A 22,996-nucleotide genomic window follows, 5' to 3' on the forward strand; every position below is an offset into this window, starting at 1 on the left:
TTTTTTTTTTTTTTACCTCCCATTTCATCTACAATCTCCACTCCCCAGTGATATTTGCTGAGGCTGCTGTGGGTGAGGGTCATGTCAGGCAGGCAAGGGAGTTGTTACTATAGGATAAGGGGCAGAGCCCCTAGGTGAGCGGTGAGCTGACTTGGGACTGGGCAGGGGCAGGCAGTGGTGAGGTCCAGTAGAAAGCATCTATTCTTACCTTGCTTCCTGGTAACCAACTACACATTGTCTATCACTTTCAGGAATGGTCTTTTCACCAATCCCAACTATTTCACCCAGCCAGTTTTCTTTCTTCTGTAACAATGGAAATCTTGTAGCTTTTCAAACCTTTGCTGCTTTTCCTGTATTGTACTACAATGCTATTTCTGGGCAATGGTGGGGGAGTTGACTGGATTCCCTTCTTCACTTTCCCCATATTATTTTTTTTCGCACAACTCCAACACCTCATATTTTCCCCTCCCTCCCTCCCTCCCTCCCTCCCTCCCTCCCTCCCTCCCTCCCTCCCCCCCTCCCCCCCCCCCTCCCTCCTTTCCTTCCGTCCTTTCTTTTTAAGATAGAGCCTTTTGCAATATATGTTTTTTAGTCTTTTAAAATTCACATCTGATTCTTATTCATAACAACATAGAAACCTCATGCTTGGCCTACTGTTAATAGAGCATCGTGGTTCCCCTTCTTCCACGCTTTAGAATCACTGGTCTGCAGAATTGAAATTCCACCTTTTGTGTATCCTCACCTTTGAAGATGCTGCCAGCTTCACTCCTTACTTTCTGTCAGTTTATTTTTAAAAAGTTAGCATTTTGTTTTCCAACTATGAAATGCTAATATTGAACATGCTTTTGCAAACCATGTACATCTCTCTCCACCTCTTGCCTTGATTAGTAGTCTGGGTAAGTTATTTAACCTCTAAAGTGCCTCAGTTTCTTTTTCTGTAAATGGGCATAATCTCCCAGGGTTGTTGTGAGGATGATGCAGTCTATGTCTGTAGCTGGATAATACCTGACACATAGTAAGTGCTCCCTAAATATTTGCTATTAATATTATAATCCTCTTCTATGGAAATAGGTGGGTTCAGGCTTTTCTGTAGTGGAGGCAAGGGCTCTAAAACAAAAACCAGAGAGAGAAAGGAAGTGAAGGAGTACTAACTAAGCAGATACATACTTTCAACTTCTCGGCAGAAGTTGATACTTTTTTTTTCTTTTATAGTATACTCGAGGCCTGGTGCACAAAATTCGTGCGTGGGGGGTGGGGGTCCCTCAGCCTGGCCTGCACCCTCTCACCATCTGAGACCCCTTGGGGGATGTCCAACTGCCGGTTTAGGCCTGATCCCCCTAACTGCTCGCCTGCCTGCTCACCTGCCTGCCTGATTGCCCGTAACCGCTCGCCTGCCTGCCTAATCTCACCTAACCACTTGCCTGCCTGCCTGATCTTCCCTAACTGCCTCTGCCTGCCTGCCTCATCGCCCCTAACTACTCTCCTGCCTGTCTGATCGCCCCAACCGCCTCTGCCTCAGCCCCCGCCACCGTGGCTTCGTCCAGAAGGACATCCGGAATGATGTCCAAAAGGTCGTTTGGCTGTCCAGTCTAATTAGCATATTACACATTTATTATTATAGATTTATAATCGAGTTAGAAGTCATATATGGATGCTTCAAAACATATTTGCAGTGATTAATCTAGCAGTGTCTTTTCCCTTGGCGCGATGGAATTTGCTGGTTTTCTGTTGCTGAAAATAAATAGTGATGCTTTTTTGTGTGATGTTTGTTATTTTGGAGTTACTGTTTGTACAGTTTCTATTCAGGCAGGTCTGTTTGTCTTATGTTTCAGACAAACAGGAGTGTTGAAGATACTTGGCCTGTTGCTTCTTTGGAATAAGGGTTCTCATTTTTTCATTTCTTCATGCTCAGAAGTGAAGTCCTTACAAGTTAGAGACTCCTTGTTTTCCCTACATTATTAAATTAGGGCCTCTAATGTTTGATGACAAAGAACAGAACTGGGTTTTGGAAATCAGCTTTAAGATCCCACTTAGGCTGTGGGATCTTAGGTTAGTCTCTTAACCTCTTGAAACCTTGGTTTTTACGTCTTTAAGATGAACATGTACCATCCAACTCAAGGAAGTGTTGAGATGCAAGTGAAACTGCAGGATACCCCCCCCCCCTCCCCCACAATGCATACACACTTATTTTACAAGATTAAAGAAACACCAATTGAGTTATCGACTGTTACAGTATGTATACATTTTATTGGGGGGACACCGGTGTATGTGAAGCATGCGTAAAGGAATACTTGGTAGTGGTATTCCCCTGAAGGATATGTGTTTGGATTATAAATTGAACGTGCCAAATCACTTCCTAGCAGGCACATTAGGAATTGTTAAACAAGTTAGGCTGGCTGTTGTTTCTGTTCCAGGGGAATTCTGCCGGGGGTGTTAGAAGAGAGAATGTGATGAGCTGGTTCAGCAGAGAAATCTAACTAACAACCTATTGTTTTGCCTCATTGCCAAGGAAGTTAGAGAATCAGTACTCTTTTTAAGGGACTTGGTGTGGATGTCTTTAAGATTAAAAGGAGAAATAGCTAATTTAGTTTCTTTTTAGTAATCCTGCATGTGTCCCCCTCCCAAAAATGAAGGAGGCTGGCTTTGCTAATGTTTGTTTAAAAGGGGGAGTCGACAAGTTTTCAGCTGGCAAGTGGGAGTGTCTAGTCCGTGTTTTCCTTTCTGCATAGATCGTTAACAGGACTCGGGCACGTCGGAGTTTGTACGGAGAGAGTGTAGGGACCTGTTGGACCGATTCCTTGCAGAATGATGGGGCAGCTCATGAGACATGACCAAGACTGGAACGCACAGCTGGCGGGGCTGATGTGCTGTATGGGTCAGTAGTCTCCCTCGCAATGTCACTTTCATGCTTGCAGCTCCCAGGAAGGACAGCCAGCAGTGCTGTCAGTGTTAGTTTGCATGGCTGTGGGGCACCTTTCAGAAACCTGAACAGGCTCCTGAGAGAGAATTTCCCTCCCTCTTGTCGTGCATAGCATATGCCTTTATATAATCTCAGTGCGATGTACGTGATGTAATACTCAGGATTGGATTTTACCGAAAACCAGTAGGTATAAGTTGTAAAATAATTAATGCTCTTTTTTGTACATCTGTTTTCCCCAAATTCTGTTATTCATTGCATTCTGTGTTATTACGTATTTCCAGCCACGTTGTACTATATTTTCGTTTAAAACTTAGCCTGTAAATGAAATAATTTTCCGATAGAGGAATGTTTTAAAACTTTATCCAGAAAAACAACTGGGTAGTCTATAAAACCAGTTGAATCGGTTTAAATCCCAGGAATAAGGTCCTCTTTTTGTTGTCATAGCAACATTGCCGTAAATATAAATCTTAGCATTGGCCATCCCTCACTGAAATGAAATAAAGAACCATTATGAGGCTGGTAATTGGGAAATTAGATGGTGCGATCGGGAATACTCCCTTTTGGAATAGTGCATATGGAAAGTGGTAAATCACAGTCTCCCCAGACTAGAAATTATTCTCTTGATTATAAGTTGCTTTCCTGAAGAAAGTTGAGGCCCTCAAGATCCACATTAACTCTTTCCTCATTGTGGTAGCATTTTGGGAGCCTATTGTTAAAGAACTCCCCTTGGCATACTTGAATGGGACCGATCAAGGTTTACCGTGGTTAAAAAGAGAATATTTGGATTGTTACTGTTAGAAAACAGTATCAGAATTTATGAATTATGTGTGTTGTTTAGTTAGCTTTAGTTTTGGTACCTTATGAACTTTAGTTGTACATCATAATCCTAAAATATTATCTTAGTATTAACCTGTCAAATATTTAGCCCCATCTACCATTTTAAGCATACTTTTGAGCTTCTGTCAGTAACCACCACAGCAAAACCTCAGTGATCAAAGTAACCTCTTTATAGTTAATTATTTAAGTGAATGTCTCAACCGTACTATGGAGGTAAATTATTTGATTAAATCTGCTTTCTCGCTGTACCTCATGGGTAAGAAATTAATGAATAAGCGATTGGTCTATAGAACTTATGTTCTACTTCTTCATGTTCCTTAAAATATAGGATCAGTTTTAATTTATTTTTATGTTTTTTTTTTTTTTAACTAATCACAATTCATGGACTTTATTTGGATTTCAGTTAAACAAAAGAACTGTTGAAAAAATTTTAAATAATTGGGATAATGTGAATACTTGGGTTATTGATAGTAATGAATTGTTAAATTTTTTGATAGGGACCAGTTTTTATTAATTTAGAAAAAAGAAATAGATTTTATTAACTGTTATATACCAAGAGGACAGGATTTTACATAGTACATATGCAACATGTTAGATTTAAAGGGAAGAAAAAACATGATTGTTAGAGTTCATATTATTATGTTATGATTCAATAAATTAATAAACTTGATGTGCAAGCTTTCTGTTCTTATAAGGATTTTAAATTAATTATACATTTTAATGTTTTTTTTTCTTGATTATTTTACTTTAGGATCCTAGATTATTATTGGGTGGGAATAATATGGATATTGCCTAGGAAGTAATCTTTATTTTGTCCACTCTTTTCTTGTGCTGGAGGCTTAGAAATGCTGAAAATGTGGTATGAGTGGTAGACTTTGGCACCGAAGTCCCATTGTTTGCATTACCTTGTCCGAAGTTCACATCACACAGCAGGGCCACATTCCTCAGCACCCAGCCTGTGACTGAGATTGAGGTGTGTTCAGCATTTCCATTCGAAGGATCACAGTATCTTGGGGTAATGGAAGCAACTCTGGAGGGAATCTCAATGCTTGGGTTCTAACTAGGGCTCTTTCAGTCTGAAATTTTTAAACCAGGATTTTCTTTCTCTTTTTTTCTTGAGGGGAGGGGAGGGGAGGGGAGGGGAGGGGGAAAGAAACACCTATCAGTTGCCTCCAACATGTACCCCAACTGGGGACCAAACCCACAACCTGGGTATTTGCCCTGACTGGAATCAAACCTGCCACCTCCTTTGTACAGGACAACGCTCCAACCAACTGAGCCACACTGGCCAGGGCAAACCAGGGTTTCTTTTTGATGGAGAACACTGCACATGGTCAGCTTCTGTCTTGCTACTCTACTTCCTTCCCTTTAAGCCCCACCTGACTGCCCTGGTCAGGGTTGGTCTTCCTCTCATTTGTGCTTACTTGCGTGGTGAGTGTCACATCCTTTGTGCAGTTGGCATGCTTACCACACTGCCTTCTTGTCAGGTGCCCTCTAGGTGATGAGCTGCAGAGAGCAAGGACCTGTGCTCTTTCTGTCTAGCCATGTGGTCTCTGTGCCTCTGTGGCACTGGGCTCATCCAAGGACTTGATAGATGCTGGAATGAATGACTGGGTAATGAGGGAAATATAGAATCTGCATTTTGTCAGGAAGGAGGACTACTGGATTGCTTCCCTTTGTTCGTGCCCTAGACACTAATGAATACTTTAGTTTTATTCTGAATGCATGAACAATAGCAAGGCTGAAAGACATTTAAGGCACCATATTTTGCTTTTAAGAGATTCAGTGGTATATCTGCTGTTGTTATATAAATGATTATACATTGTTATTCTGAGTTGGATTGTCCTTTTTGAAACATAATTCACATTGTGATATTTATTTGTTGAGTGCATAAAAACATTATAATATCTACTATGGGGTAGGCAAAGAGGAGTGAGGTGTACCTGATGCCCCAGAGGGGGCCAACAGATGATTAATAAATATTTTGTGGATGATAATGTTGGTTATTAATTATTAATATTATTGATCTTGGCGGAGTAGTTATAAGCAAAGTGTCTGGGGATTTTACATTGGGAATCAGGCAAAATTAACAATTTTAGCATAAATTCTGGGCATTTATATTCAGATTCAGCAAGCCTCTGTCTTGTAGGTCTGCTTTCTGCAAACTCTTCTCCAATTTTTTAACACCCAGTGTTAATTAAGTCAAGAAGTAAACTGGATGTTTGGGGCACAGAATGAATTTGTTATGGACAGACCAAAGGATAGGCTATGCTTATATGTCTTTGATGTTGTTTCTCCCTGATGATGGCAGGAAACAGAAAGGGTTTGAAGGAGGTACTTTGGAGAATAAATGCTTATGAAATACAAACTAGGTTCATTTGATCCCTTCTTCTGCCCTTTCATGTTGGTTTAAAGTATAGAAGAACTCTGAGTAATATGCCATCATTGAGTAGCTTGGCAGAAAATTGAATCTGAACAAACCATTGAATTGCTTTACTAAAATTTATTTAACCATTTTCTGATCCCTGAACACATATTTTTTTGCAGAGCTTTTCTTTTGCTATTGTAAATACTAGGATTTATATTCTTATAGATACATTTTGCACACAACCAAATTTTAGAAGTAGATTTGCGGGGAAAGAGTGTGTGTATTTTTAAGGCTTTTTGATATTTAGTGGCAAATTGCTCTAGAGCAGTGATGTCTAGTAGAAATTTCTGTGATGTGGTAACATCCTATATCTGTATTGTCCAATATCTTAGGCCGATTTTGGTGTAAACTTAAATAGCCAAATGTGACTAGTGGTTATAGTATTGAGTAGTCTCCAAAAGATTTAAACCAAATTAAATCTGGTTTAATTTTCCACTAGCGATATATATGTGTGTGTCTTTTCCCTGTTTCCTTGTCAACATCAATATATTTTTTTTTTTTCCCACATCTCCCACACCCCTTTCCCCCACAAGAATAGTCAGTCCATTCCCTTTCTATGTCCCTGATTCTATTATAATCAACAGTTCATTCTGTTCATCAGATTATTTATTCACTTGATTCTTAGATTCACTTGTTGATAGATGCATATTTGTTGTTCATAATTTGTATCTTTACCTTTTTCTTCCTCTTCCTCTTCTTAAAGGATACCTTTCAGCATTTCATATAATCCTGGTTTGGTGGTGATGAACTCCTTTAGCTTTTCCTTATCTGTGAAGCTCTTTATCTGACCTTCAATTCTGAATGATAGCTTTGCTGGATAAAGTAATCTTGGTTGTAGGTTCTTGGTATTCATCACTTTGAATATTTCTTGCCACTCCCTTCTGGCCTGCAAAGTTTCTGTTGAGAAATCAGCTGACAGTCGTATGGGTATTCCCTTGTAGGTAACTGAGTTTCTTTCTCTTGCTGTTTTTAAGATTCTCTCTTTATCTTTTGCTCTTGGCATTTTAATTATGATGTGTCTTGGTGTGGTCCTCTTTGGATTCCTTTTGTTTGGGGTTCTCCGCGCTTCTTGGACCTGTAATTCCATTTCTTTTTTCTTTTTTTTTTTTAAATTAAATCTTTATTGTTCAGATTATTACATTTGTTCCTCTTTTTTTTCCCCCCCATAACTGCCCTCCTCCCAGTTCCCGCCCCACCCTCTGCCCTCACTCCCCACCCACTGTCCTCATCCATAGGTGCACGATTTTTGTCCAGTCTCTTCCCACATCTCCCACACCCCTTTCCCCCCCAAGAATAGTCAGTCCATTCCCTTTCTATGTCCCTGATTCTATTATAATCAACAGTTCATTCTGTTCATCAGATTATTTATTCACTTGATTCTTAGATTCACTTGTTGATAGATGCATATTTGTTGTTCATAATTTGTATCTTTACCTTTTTCTTCCTCTTCCTCTTCTTAAAGGATACCTTTCAGCATTTCATATAATACTGGTTTGGTGGTGATGAACTCCTTTAGCTTTTCCTTATCTGTGAAGCTCTTTATCTGACCTTCAATTCTGAATGATAGCTTTGCTGGATAAAGTAATCTTGGTTGTAGTTTCTTGGTATTCATCACTTTGAATATTTCTTGCCACTCCCTTCTGGCCTGCAAAGTTTCTGTTGAGAAATCAGCTGACAGTCGTATGGGTATTCCCTTGTAGGTAACTGAGTTACTTTCTCTTGCTGTTTTTAAGATTCTCTCTTTATCTTTTGCTCTTGGCATTTTAATTATGATGTGTCTTGGTGTGGTCCTCTTTGGATTCCTTTTGTTTGGGGCTCTCCGCGCTTCTTGGACCTGTAAGTCCATTTCTTTCACCAGGTGGGGGAAGTTTTCTGTCATTATTTCTTCAAATAGGTTTTCAATATCTTGCTCTCTCTCATCTTCTGGCACCCCTATAATTCTGATGTTGGTACGCTTGAAGCTGTCCCAGAGGCTCCTTACACTATCCTCGCATTTTTGGATTCTTTTTTCATTTTGCTTTTCCGGTTGGATGTTTTTTGCTTCCTCGCATTTCAAATCTTTGACTTGATTCTTGCGCTCCTCTGGTCTGCTGTTGGGCGTCTGTATAATATTCGTTATTTCAGTCTGTGTGTGCTTAATTTCTAGTTGGTTCCCCAATATAAGATCGAGGGTCTTATTAGTTTTCGTGTAGATCTCATTAAGTTTATCGGCAGCTTCTAAACAGTTCTTGAGAGACCTTAAAAGTGTGGTTCTGAACTCTATTTCTTCCATTGACAATTTTGTCCTGTTTCTTTGTCTCCGCATTTTGTTATGCTTCATCAATATTTTTTAAATTAAAATCTTGACAATTATATAGGTTAGAAAGCTTGATTTGTGTTATTTTATATTACTACTGTTATTTGCTAGAGAGGTTGAGTACCTGTGGGCATTAATTTTTTTCAATGGATTACATGTCTGTATACATTAAGAAGTTCATTTTTTAATTTCTTTTTTTGGTATTAATATTAATAACCTTTGTCTTACAGATATGTTTCCCAACTAATTTATTTTTATATTTGTGTTTATATTTAAATTATTGTAAAGTACATACATACTTTTAATAAGTAGGACAAACATTTTAAAGAAACTTTAGTTTCATTAAAATAGTTTAAGAAGGTTCATGGATAAAGAATGAGAAGGAAGAGATGAAGAGAGCCCTAGGGAAAGGACCAAGAATGTCTGGACTGGTGAGAGAGGAAAGAAGACCAGTGAAAAAGAGAGGTGTCCCCAGACACAGAGAGGAGGAAGGAAGGAAATGAGAAAGTAGGGGATTGCCTCCTTAGACGCAGGGAGGAAGAAAGTAGTGTAGTGCTGCATGTGCACTCTAGACCTTGGAAGATTAAGATTCTCTTTTGAAATACTAACTTGATGAACCAGAGCATTCCAATAGTCTTTCTCCTTCCATCATCAGCAGCCGTCTCCCACGGTCTCTGCCTCCTGGCTATAGCAGCCACTGGGCGGTATCCCTCTCTGTAGTGAGGATCTAGGTGGGATGTATTTTTTTTTACCAGACAATTTAAAATGGGCATCTAAGACAGAAGCAGCATGGTTAGTAATTAAACCAGAAGACCGGAATGCAGTCCTGTCTTTTATTACAATTTTAAACCATTTGTTGAATAATCATGGACAGTTCTTTTAACTTCTCTGAGCCTTTCTTTCTGAAAATGGTAATGAAACTGCCTACCCCTCTCTCGTATGAATGTGAAGACCCAATGGGATGTAATACCTGGTGAAACACTTTGGGCAGTTCAGTGCAGGGACTTACCTGAAGGTGAAAAGCTTAGATTAGACATCTTGGTGGTGGTGGTGGTGGTGGTGAGTGGGGCTTATGCTACAGAATGCAGAGGACATTTGTTTAAAGGAGTAATGTTGGCAATTACAGCTCTGGGAAGAGACCAGTCTGATAGAACACAGCTCTTTAACACTTCCTTACAGACAGCCTACAGCTGCCAGAATTCAACAAGAAAATGCAAATGCGCTAAACAGTGCTCTTTTGAATACCTTATTTTTGTTTCTATGCTTGATCACAATTAAAGTGTATTCATGGAGTTTACCAACCTTGTTTTATGTCTTTTCCCCCCCTTGCAGATGAACGGGACAAAGTTCAAAAGAAAACGTTTACAAAATGGATAAATCAGCATCTCATGAAGGTCAGTTTCTATTTCTTTCACGTCGTGGAATTGTTTTGCATGCTTTACTGTGCAGTAACTGATTGGATAGCCCTGAATCACAGCTTACCAGTTTAAATTCTAGAGCAAGTCACATGCATTTCAGGCATCTGTAATTATTTGGTGTGTGGCCTATGGGTGATGATGGAGGTGTACCCAGTGATTATAGCACATTCTGTGATATTAGGATAACCTATTATTGGACTCTAAAAAATCTCAGCTGCTTAAGAAATACGCCAATATTTATATGTTAGGGCATGGGAAAGCTGCAATTCTCTGGAAGATTTTTTTCCCCCCTCCACCAAGATTTGAACCAAGTTGTGGCATCAGATTTATGTGGATGCCAGAGGATTAGATGAGAATAAAGGTGTATTGTAGAGACAGAAGTCCAGACTCATTTTACATCTTGTAAATACGACCCAGAAATTGGTACTTACGTATATACATTTCTCTGTCTGTGAAGCAGTTAATAGCTGCAGTTCTTAAAATAATATTTATTTGTGTGCCATGGCTCATATGATATAAGCTCTCCAGAAAAATACAGATGTACACAAAATTTGCGTACAGTTTCATGGAGATATTGGATTCCACTGCAATGCTTCTGTGAGTCTCAGCTGGAGAACCCAGAGGACTTCACAGTTAACGATTAGTCACTTTCTCCCCCCTTTTACAGTCAGTCACAAATCGGAAGTAGGTAATGTTTTAAGTCTGTTGTTTGGGACTTGGAAAGAGTTTTCTCACATAGAAACATTATTTAAATTGTGCTTATATTCTTAAGCGATTCTACAATCCCTATTGGAACCATCATGTAGCATAGGAGTGGCCCCAATAATGTTATAGCAGCTAATGACCTTCTATAAAAGCGGTTCTCATTCCAGGGGGCAGATCGGAATTACCTGTGAGGTGTTCTAGGTCTCCCCCTCTCACCACCCTTTCCCAATATTCCGATATGTCCTTCGGGGAGGCCATGCCACCCCCTCCCTCATGAAGACTCACTTCTGCAGGGAGGGGCTGTCACTGCAGGGCGCTGAATCCTCTGGCGCATTGGCAAGAGAGAAAAGGTTAAGATCCTCAGCTTTTGTGAGGAAATGTACTGTGAGTTCTAACGAAGGATGCCAGCCGTTTACCTCCTCTCTCCCAGGCTTTGTCTCATCTTACATGCACCATGCACTTAATGCGAGTGGGACTTTTCCACAGGGTAGGGCAGAGACGGGCCAATGTGAGCGTGGGGGTGGATGGGGACCTTTGGAGCTGAAGGCTCTGACAGGATTTTCCCATTTCTGGGGTGCACCTAAGGGAAGCAAGGTTTTTGATGAAGAGATGTCCTTGTGGTGGCTGGGTATCTGGGGGTGATGAGTGTGTTACAGACGGTTGCCCATGTCATCTGTGGCGTAATTGTTATGCTTCCAGGTGGGTAGTCAAGTCACAAATGAGTGGATTTGTGGAGCTAGAGAGAACTAGAAGCACAAATGAGGTGACTCCCACGGGAACCACAGCTCTGGCATTTTGTAGTTACCTATGGGGGTCTGCTATGTGCCAGGCATGTAGAACTAGACCAATCTTATGGGTATTTCATGAATTGGATGATTGAGCATAAGGAGACTGCCTTTGCTGTAAATGTCAAAACAGTAGTTGAGCTGTTTGTGCACAAAAGCTGTGTTGCTCACTCCTAGGGCCCATCACAGTGCTGGCAAGAATATTCTTACTGTGTGTATACATGGAACCATTTAGTCATTCTGACAACCCTCCAAGGTGTTTAATTTAGTAGTTACACATAACCTCAGACTCAGGCAGCAAGGGTTCAAATCCTGATCTACCTGGAAAGTGTGACCTCTTTTCCTGAAAATTTTATTCTGGAATATAAAGTTCTTTTCATTAAAATATAGTAGATATATAAATTATACTAGTTTCAGGTGTACAAATAGTGACTTGACGTTTATGTAACTTACAAAGTGTTCATGAAAAATTCAGTAATCATCTGTCACCATACAAAGTTATTATGACATTATTGACTGTATTCCCCATGCTGTACTCTGCACCCCCATGACTTATTTATGTTATAACTGTAAGTTTGTATGCCTGTATCCCCTTCACCTTTTGCCCATCCTCCCACTGTCCAACCCTCTGGCAACTATCATTTTTCTGTATCTGTGAGTCTGTTTTGTTTGTTCATTTGTTTAGTTTCTTGGAATCTACATATAAGTGAAATGGCAAAGTTTCATTTTTTTCATGGCTGAGTAATATTCCAGTAATATTCTAGTCCATTCCTTTATTAAAGGACACCTAAGTTGCTTCCATATCATGACTATTGTAAATAATGCTGCAACAAACGTAGGGCTGCATATATCTTTTTTTTTTTTAAATATGTTTTTATTGATTTCAGAGTGGAAGGGAGAGGGAGAGAGAGAGAGAGAGACATCAATGATGAGAATCATTGGTTGGCTGCCTCCTGCACGCCCCCTACTGGGGATCGAGCCTGCAACCAGGCATGTGCCCTTGACCGGAATCCAACCCAGGACTTTTCAGCCCTCTATCCACTGAGCCAAACTGGCTAGGGCTAGTATTTCATTTTCTTCAGGTGAGTGCCCAGGGGAATTGCTGGGTTCTTCTTTGTCTTATCTTATAGACTTTGTTTTAAAGTCTGTTTTGTCTGGTATGAGTATTGCTACCCCAGCTTTTAAAAATTTATTTCTATTTTTCATTGAATATCTTTTTCTATCCTTTTATCTTCAGTCTGTATGTATCTGTGACTTTTTTTTTAAATCTGTTTTTATTGATTTTAGAGAGAGAGGAAGGGAAAGGGATAGAGAGATAGAAACATCAATAAGAAAGAAACATTGATTGGCTGCCTCCTGCATGCCCCCTATTGGAGATCGAAGTTGCAACCTGGGCATGTGCCCTGATTAGGAATTGAACTGGTGACCTCTTGGTTCACGGGTCGATGTTCAACCACTGAACCACACCAGCCGGGCCATGACCTCTTTTAAAAAAAAATAACAAATCTTAGAGATTGAAGTCTTAATCCTGCTGCAACAGAGTAAGAATTGGGCAAATAAATATTTTAGGCACAATAGCCAATTGATAAATGCCGGTCCAACGGATTAGGGTTATAATCAAATTAGCTTATTTCCTTCTTGACATATGTTATAGGTCAGAATTTAAAACGAGCTCTGATTAAATGAGCGACTCTAGGGAGGGGGAATGTTAAACAATGTAGTCGTGGCTAATTCCCACTCTTAGCTGCTTACATTCCTGTTCTGTTTTGTTCTAGAGTCAGCTCAGGTGGCCTTTTCTTATAATCTTAAGACTTATGCATTGAAATTTATGGCACAAAACTCAAATATGTGAGAGCATAGTTTTTAATTTTTAATCCTTTTAAGTCTAGAAGTTACAGCATTAACCTCAACTGATGAAAAATAATTAAATATCCCCAAACATTTTGGGGTACCAGGCTACTGAAGCTTGTTATTAGTTAATCAGAGTAAGTTCATCCTTCATGCAATCGTTTCCTGGTTTCACCCAAGGGATAATAGAAGGATAGTCAACCTCGTCTTGTCTCAGTAAAGGGCATGTTGGACACTTTTGTTGTAGGTGCCCATTTGGTCATAATCCAGTTAGTGAGAAAGAGAAAGTAAGTATATGAATTTTAGATTAAAAAATCCAAATATTTGAAAGAAATATTTGTTCTTTCTTGATTTTCTTAATATATTGAACATATTCATGGAGAAACAGAGAAAGGAGAGGAACAGGTCTCTTATCTTTCTTGCCTTACTGTATTTCTTTTTAATTAATGAAAAGTGTGTTATTTGAAGTTTTCAATAAAATGGGCATCTTGACATATACATGTTAAGGGAAAGGGATGACAAAGAAAAATGTCAATAAAGTGAAAGAGTAATTGATGGGTAAGGAGAGAAGAAAGTGGGAATAAAATCATTTAGATAAAATTTGAATGATGTTGTGTATATTCTCTGTTTTATCAGTTTTAACTATAGTCACAAGTAGTCCTTAAACCATGGGGGAAGGAGGGAGGAAAAAGGAGGTTAGAGGAGAAAAGAGAGAGAGGACGAAGGAGGGGGGAGGAGGGGAAAAAAAGGGAGGACTTATTGCCTTGTACACTAAGGGCACCTCTCTCACAGCTTGAGTGGGACATTCCTAAGGGGCCAGATCAATGGGCTCTGCCCAAGGCTTAGCTGTCTAGCAGTGCTGACTTGGGCTAGGGATGTATTCCCCATTTTTTGAAATAATTTTTAAAAATTTCCCCATGTACCTGGGTTGCAGGTTCTATCCTTGGCCCCAGTCTGGGTGCACGGTAGGCAACCAATCAATGTGTCTCTCTCACATTGGTGTTTCTCTCCCCCGCCTCCCTCACGCTCTCTAAAAGTCTACGGAAAAAAAATATCCTCGGGTGAGGGTTAACAACAACTACAAAAATTTTCCCCTTTCTAAATTGTTAATTTATTTTATTTATGTTAATTTAATGTCTTTTAATTATTCCCTTTTTTTCCCACCCTCTTTAAGGCCCCAGGGAGAATTTGATATAGTTCTGCTTTTCTGGGCAGTGAGGTGATTGAGAGTATCATCCCAGAACAGACTTTTCTTCATTGGATTTTTCTGTTTCATTTTATAAATAGTACTAGAGCAGTGGTTCTCAACCTTCCTAATGCTGCGACCCTTTAATACAGTTCCTCATGTTGTGGTGACCCCCAATTTCATTGTTACAAATTGAACATAATTAAAGCATAGTGATTAATCACAAAAACAATATGTAATTATATATGTGTTTTCTGATGGTCTTAGGTGACCCCTGTGAAAGGGTCGTTCGACCCCCAAAGGGGTCGTGACCCACAGGTTGAGAACCGCTGTACTAGAGGCTCCGTGCATGAAATTCATGCAAGGGTAGGGTCCCTAGGCCCAGCCAGATCGGGGCCTTCTGGCTGCCAGCCGGGACCTTCCTTTGTTTCACGTCGCCCCCTGGTGGTCAGCGCACATCATAGCGAGTGATTGAACTCCTGATCTGGTCAAACTCCAGGGGACACTTTGCATATTGGAGATATATATATATATATATATGATTTTTTTTTTTTTTTTTGCTAACTTGGACCAAATTGCCTTTGAGCAGAGTTCTCCTACGGGGTTAACAGTCTGACATGTAAGGCAAAGATGAGAGGCAGCAAGAGGTTCGGGAGACAGGAAGCTGTGTCTTTGCAGTTTATCATTTGTGTGACATTAACCTTAGTCTCTCACCTGTAAAATGGTGGCAAAGATAGGTTACTGTGAGGATTTAAATGACATAATCCATCTAAGCATAAAGCGTGGCACTTTGCATGTGGTAAGCACTTTGTCAATGAGAGCTTGTGGTATAGAGTAGGCGGACCTGGATGGCTTCAGACAAAACAGTGAAGTGGGCATAGGTTGCCTTGGGTGCCCTTCTGCCTCTGTTATCCAAATCCCTTTTCTTGTCTAACGGGCTCTCCCTTTTAGTTTATTCACTTTAGGAAAAGCTGGAGTTTGGGGCTTAGAATCTATTGAGGAGCTAGACTGGCCTGTTGCCCCCTTGCCTTAGAGTCCTGCTGAGATACTGAAGAATTACTTTAGTAGTCCCCGCTCCGAGCGCACCCCTTCCTAGTCACTTATAGGTGGATCTTGGGGCCCAAAGACCTTTTTCACTTACTCCTCTTTTCCCACACACTCCCCTCTCCGAGGGGCGTCCATGAAGACTGAAGATGCTGAAGGTTCTGAAAGTTTGGCAGCTTTGGGTCCTCAGTTGTCGTTTTACTTAGATTCACCCTTAGAGGGCATCTCCCAGATCCTCCTGTTCGAGTCCCCTATTTAATAGGAGGGGAAACTCGCCACGGCTGCTCACTGGTAGGGCTGCCCTAGTAGTCAGGACACGAGAGCGTGGGTCGGAAGCACGACTGCGCTGCGTTTGATTGCTCTGTGACTGGGATGTTGCAGGTCTGCCAGCAGGCTGCCCCTGGTTAGGAGCTTGTGTTTACTTTTCTCTACCTCAGAGTTTCAACTATTCGCTTTTTAATCACCGTGACTTAGGAAATTAGGATTTATGCAGCTGTAAATAGCACACATCCAGTGCCTAGGGGCCGAATCTGGCATGGTGGATTTTAAAGGATTATATGACTGAGAAAAGTAAATGTTGTGGGGTTTTAAATGATTGCTTAAGTTACTATTATGTCCGTATGGGTAAACATTAGTTCCTTAAAATATACACTGTATGGGTTAGGGTTTTTTATTATAGATTTTCTCCAGAAAAAAAATTAATGTAGCCTTTAAATGTATCAGAGCTAAAATTACATTCGTTTAAACTGAACAGATGCTTAATTAAAACTTAGAATTGTTGGTGAGCAGAAGTCTTTGGCTTTTTTCCAAAGGTATTTAAATTTTAGTGTTCTGGTATTTCAGTTGTATGACTAAGCCTGTCCTTAAACTGGTTGTTCTGACAAGAATGCTTTCCTTTTGATTTCGTCATTCTGCAGAGTCCTTTTAAGAATAAAGCCCGGTTAATGCATTCAGGTCTGCTGCCTCCACAAGTCTCTTCACACACTGAGTAGACCAATTGTTTACCTCGCAAATTATGGTTGCTAGGTAAACCATTGGTGTCAGTAACATTATGTACCATTCCTTAGCATAATTTTAATTATTGTACTGAATCATGAGCTGATTGTTCTTAAAAATAACTGTGACTTCGGTTAGCTAAATTTTACCCAGAGAAATGTTCTAAAATATAACATTGAGAACATTATTTTATTATGTACAATATTAGTTTATACCCGTTCTACTTTAGAAACTGGAGTGTCTTACATAACTATTTAGTTTTAATTACTGGTCACATGCAATTCTGTCTTGTCTAGAAATTTGTAAGGCACCTAAGATTTAAATTTAAGTACCTATGATTTAGCTTTTACCTTGTTCTCAGAAAAAAAAAAAAAAAAGAAGAAGGAAGGAAGGAAACCCTCTGTTTTTGGAAACATTTTAAAGATAAGAAGATTCCTTTTAAATTGTTTACTTGGACTCAGAATTAAAACTTGAGCCATCCTAGAGGCTGTATTCAAAAGGAATAATTTAAGGTGATAAGTGATTTTTAGGAGAATATTAGAATCTGAAGAAGTCCATATAATGGTCTTTCCTTGAGTTGGACCATCTAACTGGCAATTGATAATGGATGTTCAACGTGAGAAACATTCAAACCTATAGAGAATTTTTGAGATAATTTGAGCCAAACTGTCAACAATTGCCCGAAAGCAAAATCTCAGCAGGCTGAGATAATGCTCTGGAGAATGGCAGTTTTGCACCTTATTTTATACATCACAATCAGAGGAGGAGACTAGGTGGGTTACATGGAATCCATGGGTGACAGGTTAGGGAGGCAGGGGAAAGCAAAGCGGGGGATGTGGGGGGTGTGGGGTGGGGGGGTGGGGGGAACCTCTGGGATTGGATAAAAAGTAAAGTGATAGACACGTGCTTCTTTTACATAAGTGGGTACAGGATAGTTAACTGTCAGTGATTAACTCAATAACAATGAGTTGATTTATGGTCTCCACAGAGCAGCGCTTGTGCTTTGAGGGGTCTGGGAAAAGGAAAACTACTTTGACATTCCAACGATATGTTATCGTAGATGCAAAAAGACAAGAGATAGACTTAGTTTAGGCAAAGGTTGAACTTTGTCATGGAAGAAATTGGCCTAGGACAGTGATGGCGAACCTTTTGAGCTCGGCATGTCAGCATTTTGAAAAACCCTAACTTAACTCTGGTGCCGTGTCACATGTAGAAATTTTTTGATATTTGCAACCATAGTAAAACAAAGATTTATATTTTTGATATTTATTTTATATATTTAAGTGCCATTTAACAAAGAAAAATCAACCAAAAAAATGAGTTCGTGTATCACCTCTGACACGCGTGTCATAGGTTCGCCATCACTGGCCTAGGACATGACTACCCACCATAAACTGCTTTTAGTTAAAAATTTTTAATTTCAGACCATCCTTTGTGGTGATTTTAGGTCTCTGAGTTTGAACGACTGCCACGATGGTCTCCCCTGAGCTTGTCAGGTTCAGTATGTGGCCCCTTTTCATATAGAAGTGTTTTCTTCAGCACCGGTTAGCTATATTGTAAATTTATTCCTTAACATTGTGTAATAGGATATTTGGTCTGAATTTTTAAATTTATTTTATTGATACCTAAATGCATTTGGAGAGAAAGAGGCCCCGGGTTCCAGTATTGAACCACGCCCTGCTTGTTAGTAATCTGCTCTGTTACCACATGGGAAACACCCAACTGACTATCAGGTTTTTTTCTCTGTTCCATCATGTCCTTGGAAAGCTTAATTTACTCATGGCAGAGATATCCTTTGCCCGCATTGAAAAGTCAGTGACTTCATGGCTCCTCTGAACCAGTCACACCATTCTTTCTTTTCTGACTTGGTATCTGGAAGGAAATGTAAATCCCCAGGCTGAGAACACAGTGATAACTTTTAGGGGATACAAAAAAGCTCTATTTGTTACCGAGTAATTTTACATCTGTGGGCACCGATGAAATAGGAGAATTTCTGAAGCACTGGCTTTGTAAAGGGCTGATGGAGAAGACCTCTTCTGAAAGTAGAATGCGGTGTTTTGGTTCTTAAAATCTGCAAATAAGATATATTTTAAAGACTTTAAACTTACATGAGGGTTTCTTAAGCGTCAGCTACATCAGATTCACTCGGAGGGCTTGTTAAAATAACATATGCAGATATGCAGAAACAGTGGACATAGACCAGCGGTTCTCAACCTGTGGGTCGCGACCCTTTCACAGGGGTCGTCTAAGACCATCGGAAAACACATATATAATTACGTATTGTTTTTGTGATTAATCACTATGCTTTAATTATGTTCATTTTGTAACCATGAAAATACATCCTGCATATCAGATACTTACATTACGATTCATAACAGTAGCAACATTACAGTTATGAAGTAGCAACGAAAATAATTTTAAGGTTGGGGGTCACCACAACATGAGGAACTGTATTAAAGGGTCGCGGCATTAGGAAGGTTGAGAACCACTGACATAGACAGTAGTGTAGGGAAGGCCTGGGGTGGGGCGGGAGTTGAGTGGAAGGAGGCAAAGGGAGAAGAAATGAGGGACATCTGTAATACTGTCAACAATAAAAAAAAAAAAATGAAGAAAACCTTACTTTAAATTTTAAAGACTTAAAGTCCATTAAAATTTTTAAAATTTAAATTAAACATAGATTGCTGGCCCCACCTGAAGGGCTTCTGATTCACTAGATCCTGGGGTGAGGCCTGAAATTTTCCATTTCTCACAAGTTCCAGGAAATTGTGTTTCTAACAAAACGCTGATGCTGTTGAACCTGGGCCACGTCTGTAGAACCCCTGACATAGATAAATGGATAAATATTATAATTAACCATCAGTTCCACTTGGTATAACCAACAAATACTCAAATATGGTTTAGAAAATAATAGCAGCTGTCTTTTGCTGTACCCCTACTGTATGCTAGGCGCTTTACAGTATTAATACCGATATTCATAATAGCTGCTAATATTATTTCACAGGTAATCATGTGAAATAATTGCCAGGATCCATCATGTGCTAGGATCTGTCACTTTTATGTCTTAATATACTTAATTCTCATAACAATCTTTATGGACAGGTCCTGACTAGTATTATTATTCCTTTGTTACAAATGATGAAACTAATGCACAGAGAGGTTCCATAATTTCCTAAGGTTATTCAGCTAGTAATTCTCAGGATTTGTGTGGAAAATAAAGTTAAGGGAAATTACACAATATTTTGTATATTGGACAACAATCTAAGGAAAATTACATCACAGCCTGCCTGACTCTAGATTTTTTGCTTGCTCTACTAAGGGATCAATTTCAAGTTGCATGATTAAAGCTGAAGGGGAAAGCTGAGCTTAACATTTGGACATTGGTCTGATATCTTCACAAATGGGATTTAGTGTTTAAGTTATTTCTCTTATGGTATAAGAGATAGTTGTGTACGTAATACAGGCAGGGTTAAAAGCTTTTTAGGGGAAATGTTTTATTAAAGACCCCAAGTGTAGAATTTAAAAGCAAACCTTGCAAATCTGGTTTTTATAAATGTGAAAAAATAGTTGATTTGGTAATCTAGACAATTTTAAGATAGTATGAGATATATAGAAGAGTGTGAAATTATTCTGTAGATAAATAGTAGCTTGGGATTGAAAACTTCTAAATGTCTTGGCATCATAAAGAATAATGATTTCTTGGTGGTAAATTTCTCATCAATAAAAAAAAGAATAATGCGATGCTTGCCCTTCAGTAGGGTTGAGTTGAACTTCTACTATAATCAGGGCTGCATTTGAAATACAGTTTGGGAAGTATTCTGTTTTCACAGAACTTGCTGTTTGGTTTGAGATATTAAAAATACATATGTTTAAACCATTAAACACATATGCAGGGTAGCATAGGATAACATGCAACAATGGTTTTAAGAGGCAAACAACAAGGGTTTTAATGGCAAACAACAAGGGTTTTAAGAGGTCAGAGCCGGGAGACTTGGGTGGCTCTGAGAAGTCAGGGGCTATGCCAGGCCAGGGAAGCTTACTTAAGCAGGATGCAAAGGAGGGGGCAGGTGGGAGTGGGTAGGTGGGCACACTGATCCTGATGCACTGGACTACAGGGCTTGCTGGGAGAACCTCAGGTTGGAGAGGAAATGATGAAGCCAGAAGGAAAAATTTTTACCCTTTGCAACAGAATGGATGGACTTGGAGAACATTATGCTAAGTGAAATAAACCAGTCAGAGAAAGATAAGTACCATATGATTTCACTCAGATATGGAATTTAATGAACAAACTGAACTACCAAGCAAAATAGAGACTAACTCACAGAGAGTAGGCAGACAGCTTTGTGGGGTTAGATGTTGGAGGGTGGAGGGTGGAGGGATTGAGAAAAAAAAAAAAAGAGAGAGAACTCATGGACATGGACAAGAATGTGATGATTGTAGGGCATTGGGGGAGTGGGTGGAGGTGGAAGAGGGCACAGAGGGGATAAGATAATAAAATTAAAAATGGTAAGCCAGGTAATAAACAGATATGATTGGTTAGGATATTGTTGGGAGTTTTTGTGGGCAAGAGCATCATCATATAACTGGCATTTTGGGAAGAACCTTGACTTTCAAACATAGATAGGTATTAAGGAACTAAATGTGAATTCCATGACATGACTGTGTGTCTTCACATAATAGCAGTGTGTATGCTAAATGAGTGGACCTACAGAGAGGTGATCACTGACCTCCCCAGGGGTCACTCTTCATTTCCCCCTTTATTTTGTAGCAGATACTTGGATGAAGTTAGAGAAGGCATACTGATCTGTCTGTAGGATACAGCAGGTCTAGCATAGCAGTCATTCATGCGATGAGACCTGGGGGGTTTGTTGACCTCAGATTTGCAACAGTGGTACACCTGAAGGCAGTCTCAGGCTGTCTTACTAAAGCTGAGAGTCCATAGCTCTTTTGTACTGTTCACTGGTTAAGCCACATCCAGAATATTTTGTTTAGTTTATGACAATACATTTTAAAATATCCTATATAATAAAAGGCTAATATGCAAATTGACCAAACAGCAGAGGAACCGGTTGCTATGACACGCATTGACCACCAGGGGGCAGACACTCAATGCAGGAGCTTCCCCCTGGTGGTCAGTGCACTCCCACAGGGGGAGCACTGCTCAGCCAGAAGCTGGGCTCATGACGGGAGCGCAGCTATGGTGGTGGTGGTGGGAGCCTCTCCCGCCTCTGCGGCAGCGCTAAAGATGTCCGACCACCGATTTAGGCCCACTCCCAAGTTAGTCAGACATCCCCCGAGGGCTCCCAGACTGCAAGAGGGTGCAGGCTGGGCTGAGGGGACACCTGCCCCCAGTGCATGAATTTAGTGCACCGGGCCTCTAGTGAATATGTGTGTGTGTGTGTGTGTGTGTGTGTGTGTGTATTGATTGATTTCAGAGAGGAAGGGAGAGGAAGAGTGAGACAGAAACATCAATGATGAGAGTGAATCATTGATCGGTTGTCTACTGCATGCCCCCTATTGGGGATCGAGCTTGAAACCTGGGCATGTGCCCTTGACTGGAATCGAACCCAGGACCCTTCAGTCCACAGGCTGATGCTCTGTCCGCTGAGCCAAACCAGCTGGGGCTATGACAATACATTTTAATGAAAGTGTCCAGAAGGTATAAGAGATAATTGTGTATGTAGTAGAGGCAGGGTTAAAAGCTCTTTAGGGGAAATCTTTTATTAAAGACCCCAAGTGTAGAATTTAAAAGCAAATCTTGCAAATCTGGTTTTTATAAATGTGAAAAAATAGTTGATTTGGTAATCAACTATTCCCCTCAAATGGGTAGGGAAGTTGAGTTTTGGGTTTATTTGATACAAAGAGAAGATGGTTGGATAATTTCCAGGTTTGAAGATTTAAGCTCATATAAAAAACATATCCAAGCATCCTCAGTGCAGGGTCCAGTTTGGAATCAGGTATTGCATTTAGTTGTCATGTCTCTCTGACCTGCGTTCATCAGGAACAGGTTTGTAGCCTGTTTACAGACTTTTATGACAGTAACATTTTTGAAAAACACTGAGCATGTTTATTTATATAGAATGGAAGTTGAGTAAATATTGAGTTGTTTAAATAATTACAAGTGATTTTAGTGTTTGTTGACAAAATAGTGAACTACCTTTTCACTATTTCACTTTTTACTTTTCACTATTTCAATATTTTACCGGACTAAGAATACCAAAATGTTAGGAGTAATATAATCAGATAACTTTAGTTCCATCTTGTGGTCAGTTATAACTTTTCTTCTTTTTGATTTCCTTATTCATAATTATCTTAATTGCTGCCTTCACCATCACTACCATTTATTGAAGTGAATGAGTTAATCCAGCATGAAGTCGCTAGAATGTGGCGGGGCTAAGATTTAGTTCTTGGTTTTTCTGGCTCTACAGAAAACTATGTCTCACCACCATATCATGCCACAAAGAAAGACAGTTTAATGATCAAAAAAGAAACAAAGACAAAAAAAGAAAAGGAAAAAAAGAAACAAAGACAGAGAA

General features: G+C 39.7%; 1 protein-coding gene across 20 annotated transcripts in view; it reads left to right on the forward strand.

Annotated features, from left to right (window-relative positions):
- The window catches only part of DST (dystonin), a 440,752-nt gene that overhangs the window by 173,406 nt on the left and 244,350 nt on the right, over window positions 1–22,996 (forward strand). For all 20 annotated transcript variants that reach the window (XM_059701312.1, XM_059701317.1, XM_059701314.1 and 17 more), the window contains one exon: window positions 9,814–9,875. In XM_059701312.1, the coding sequence (XP_059557295.1) occupies window positions 9,814–9,875 (62 nt within the window). The remainder of the gene's footprint in view (window positions 1–9,813; window positions 9,876–22,996) is intronic.

Source organism: Myotis daubentonii, chromosome 6 (assembly GCF_963259705.1).
Source record: "Myotis daubentonii chromosome 6, mMyoDau2.1, whole genome shotgun sequence".
NCBI classification, from domain to species: Eukaryota; Metazoa; Chordata; class Mammalia; order Chiroptera; family Vespertilionidae; genus Myotis; species Myotis daubentonii.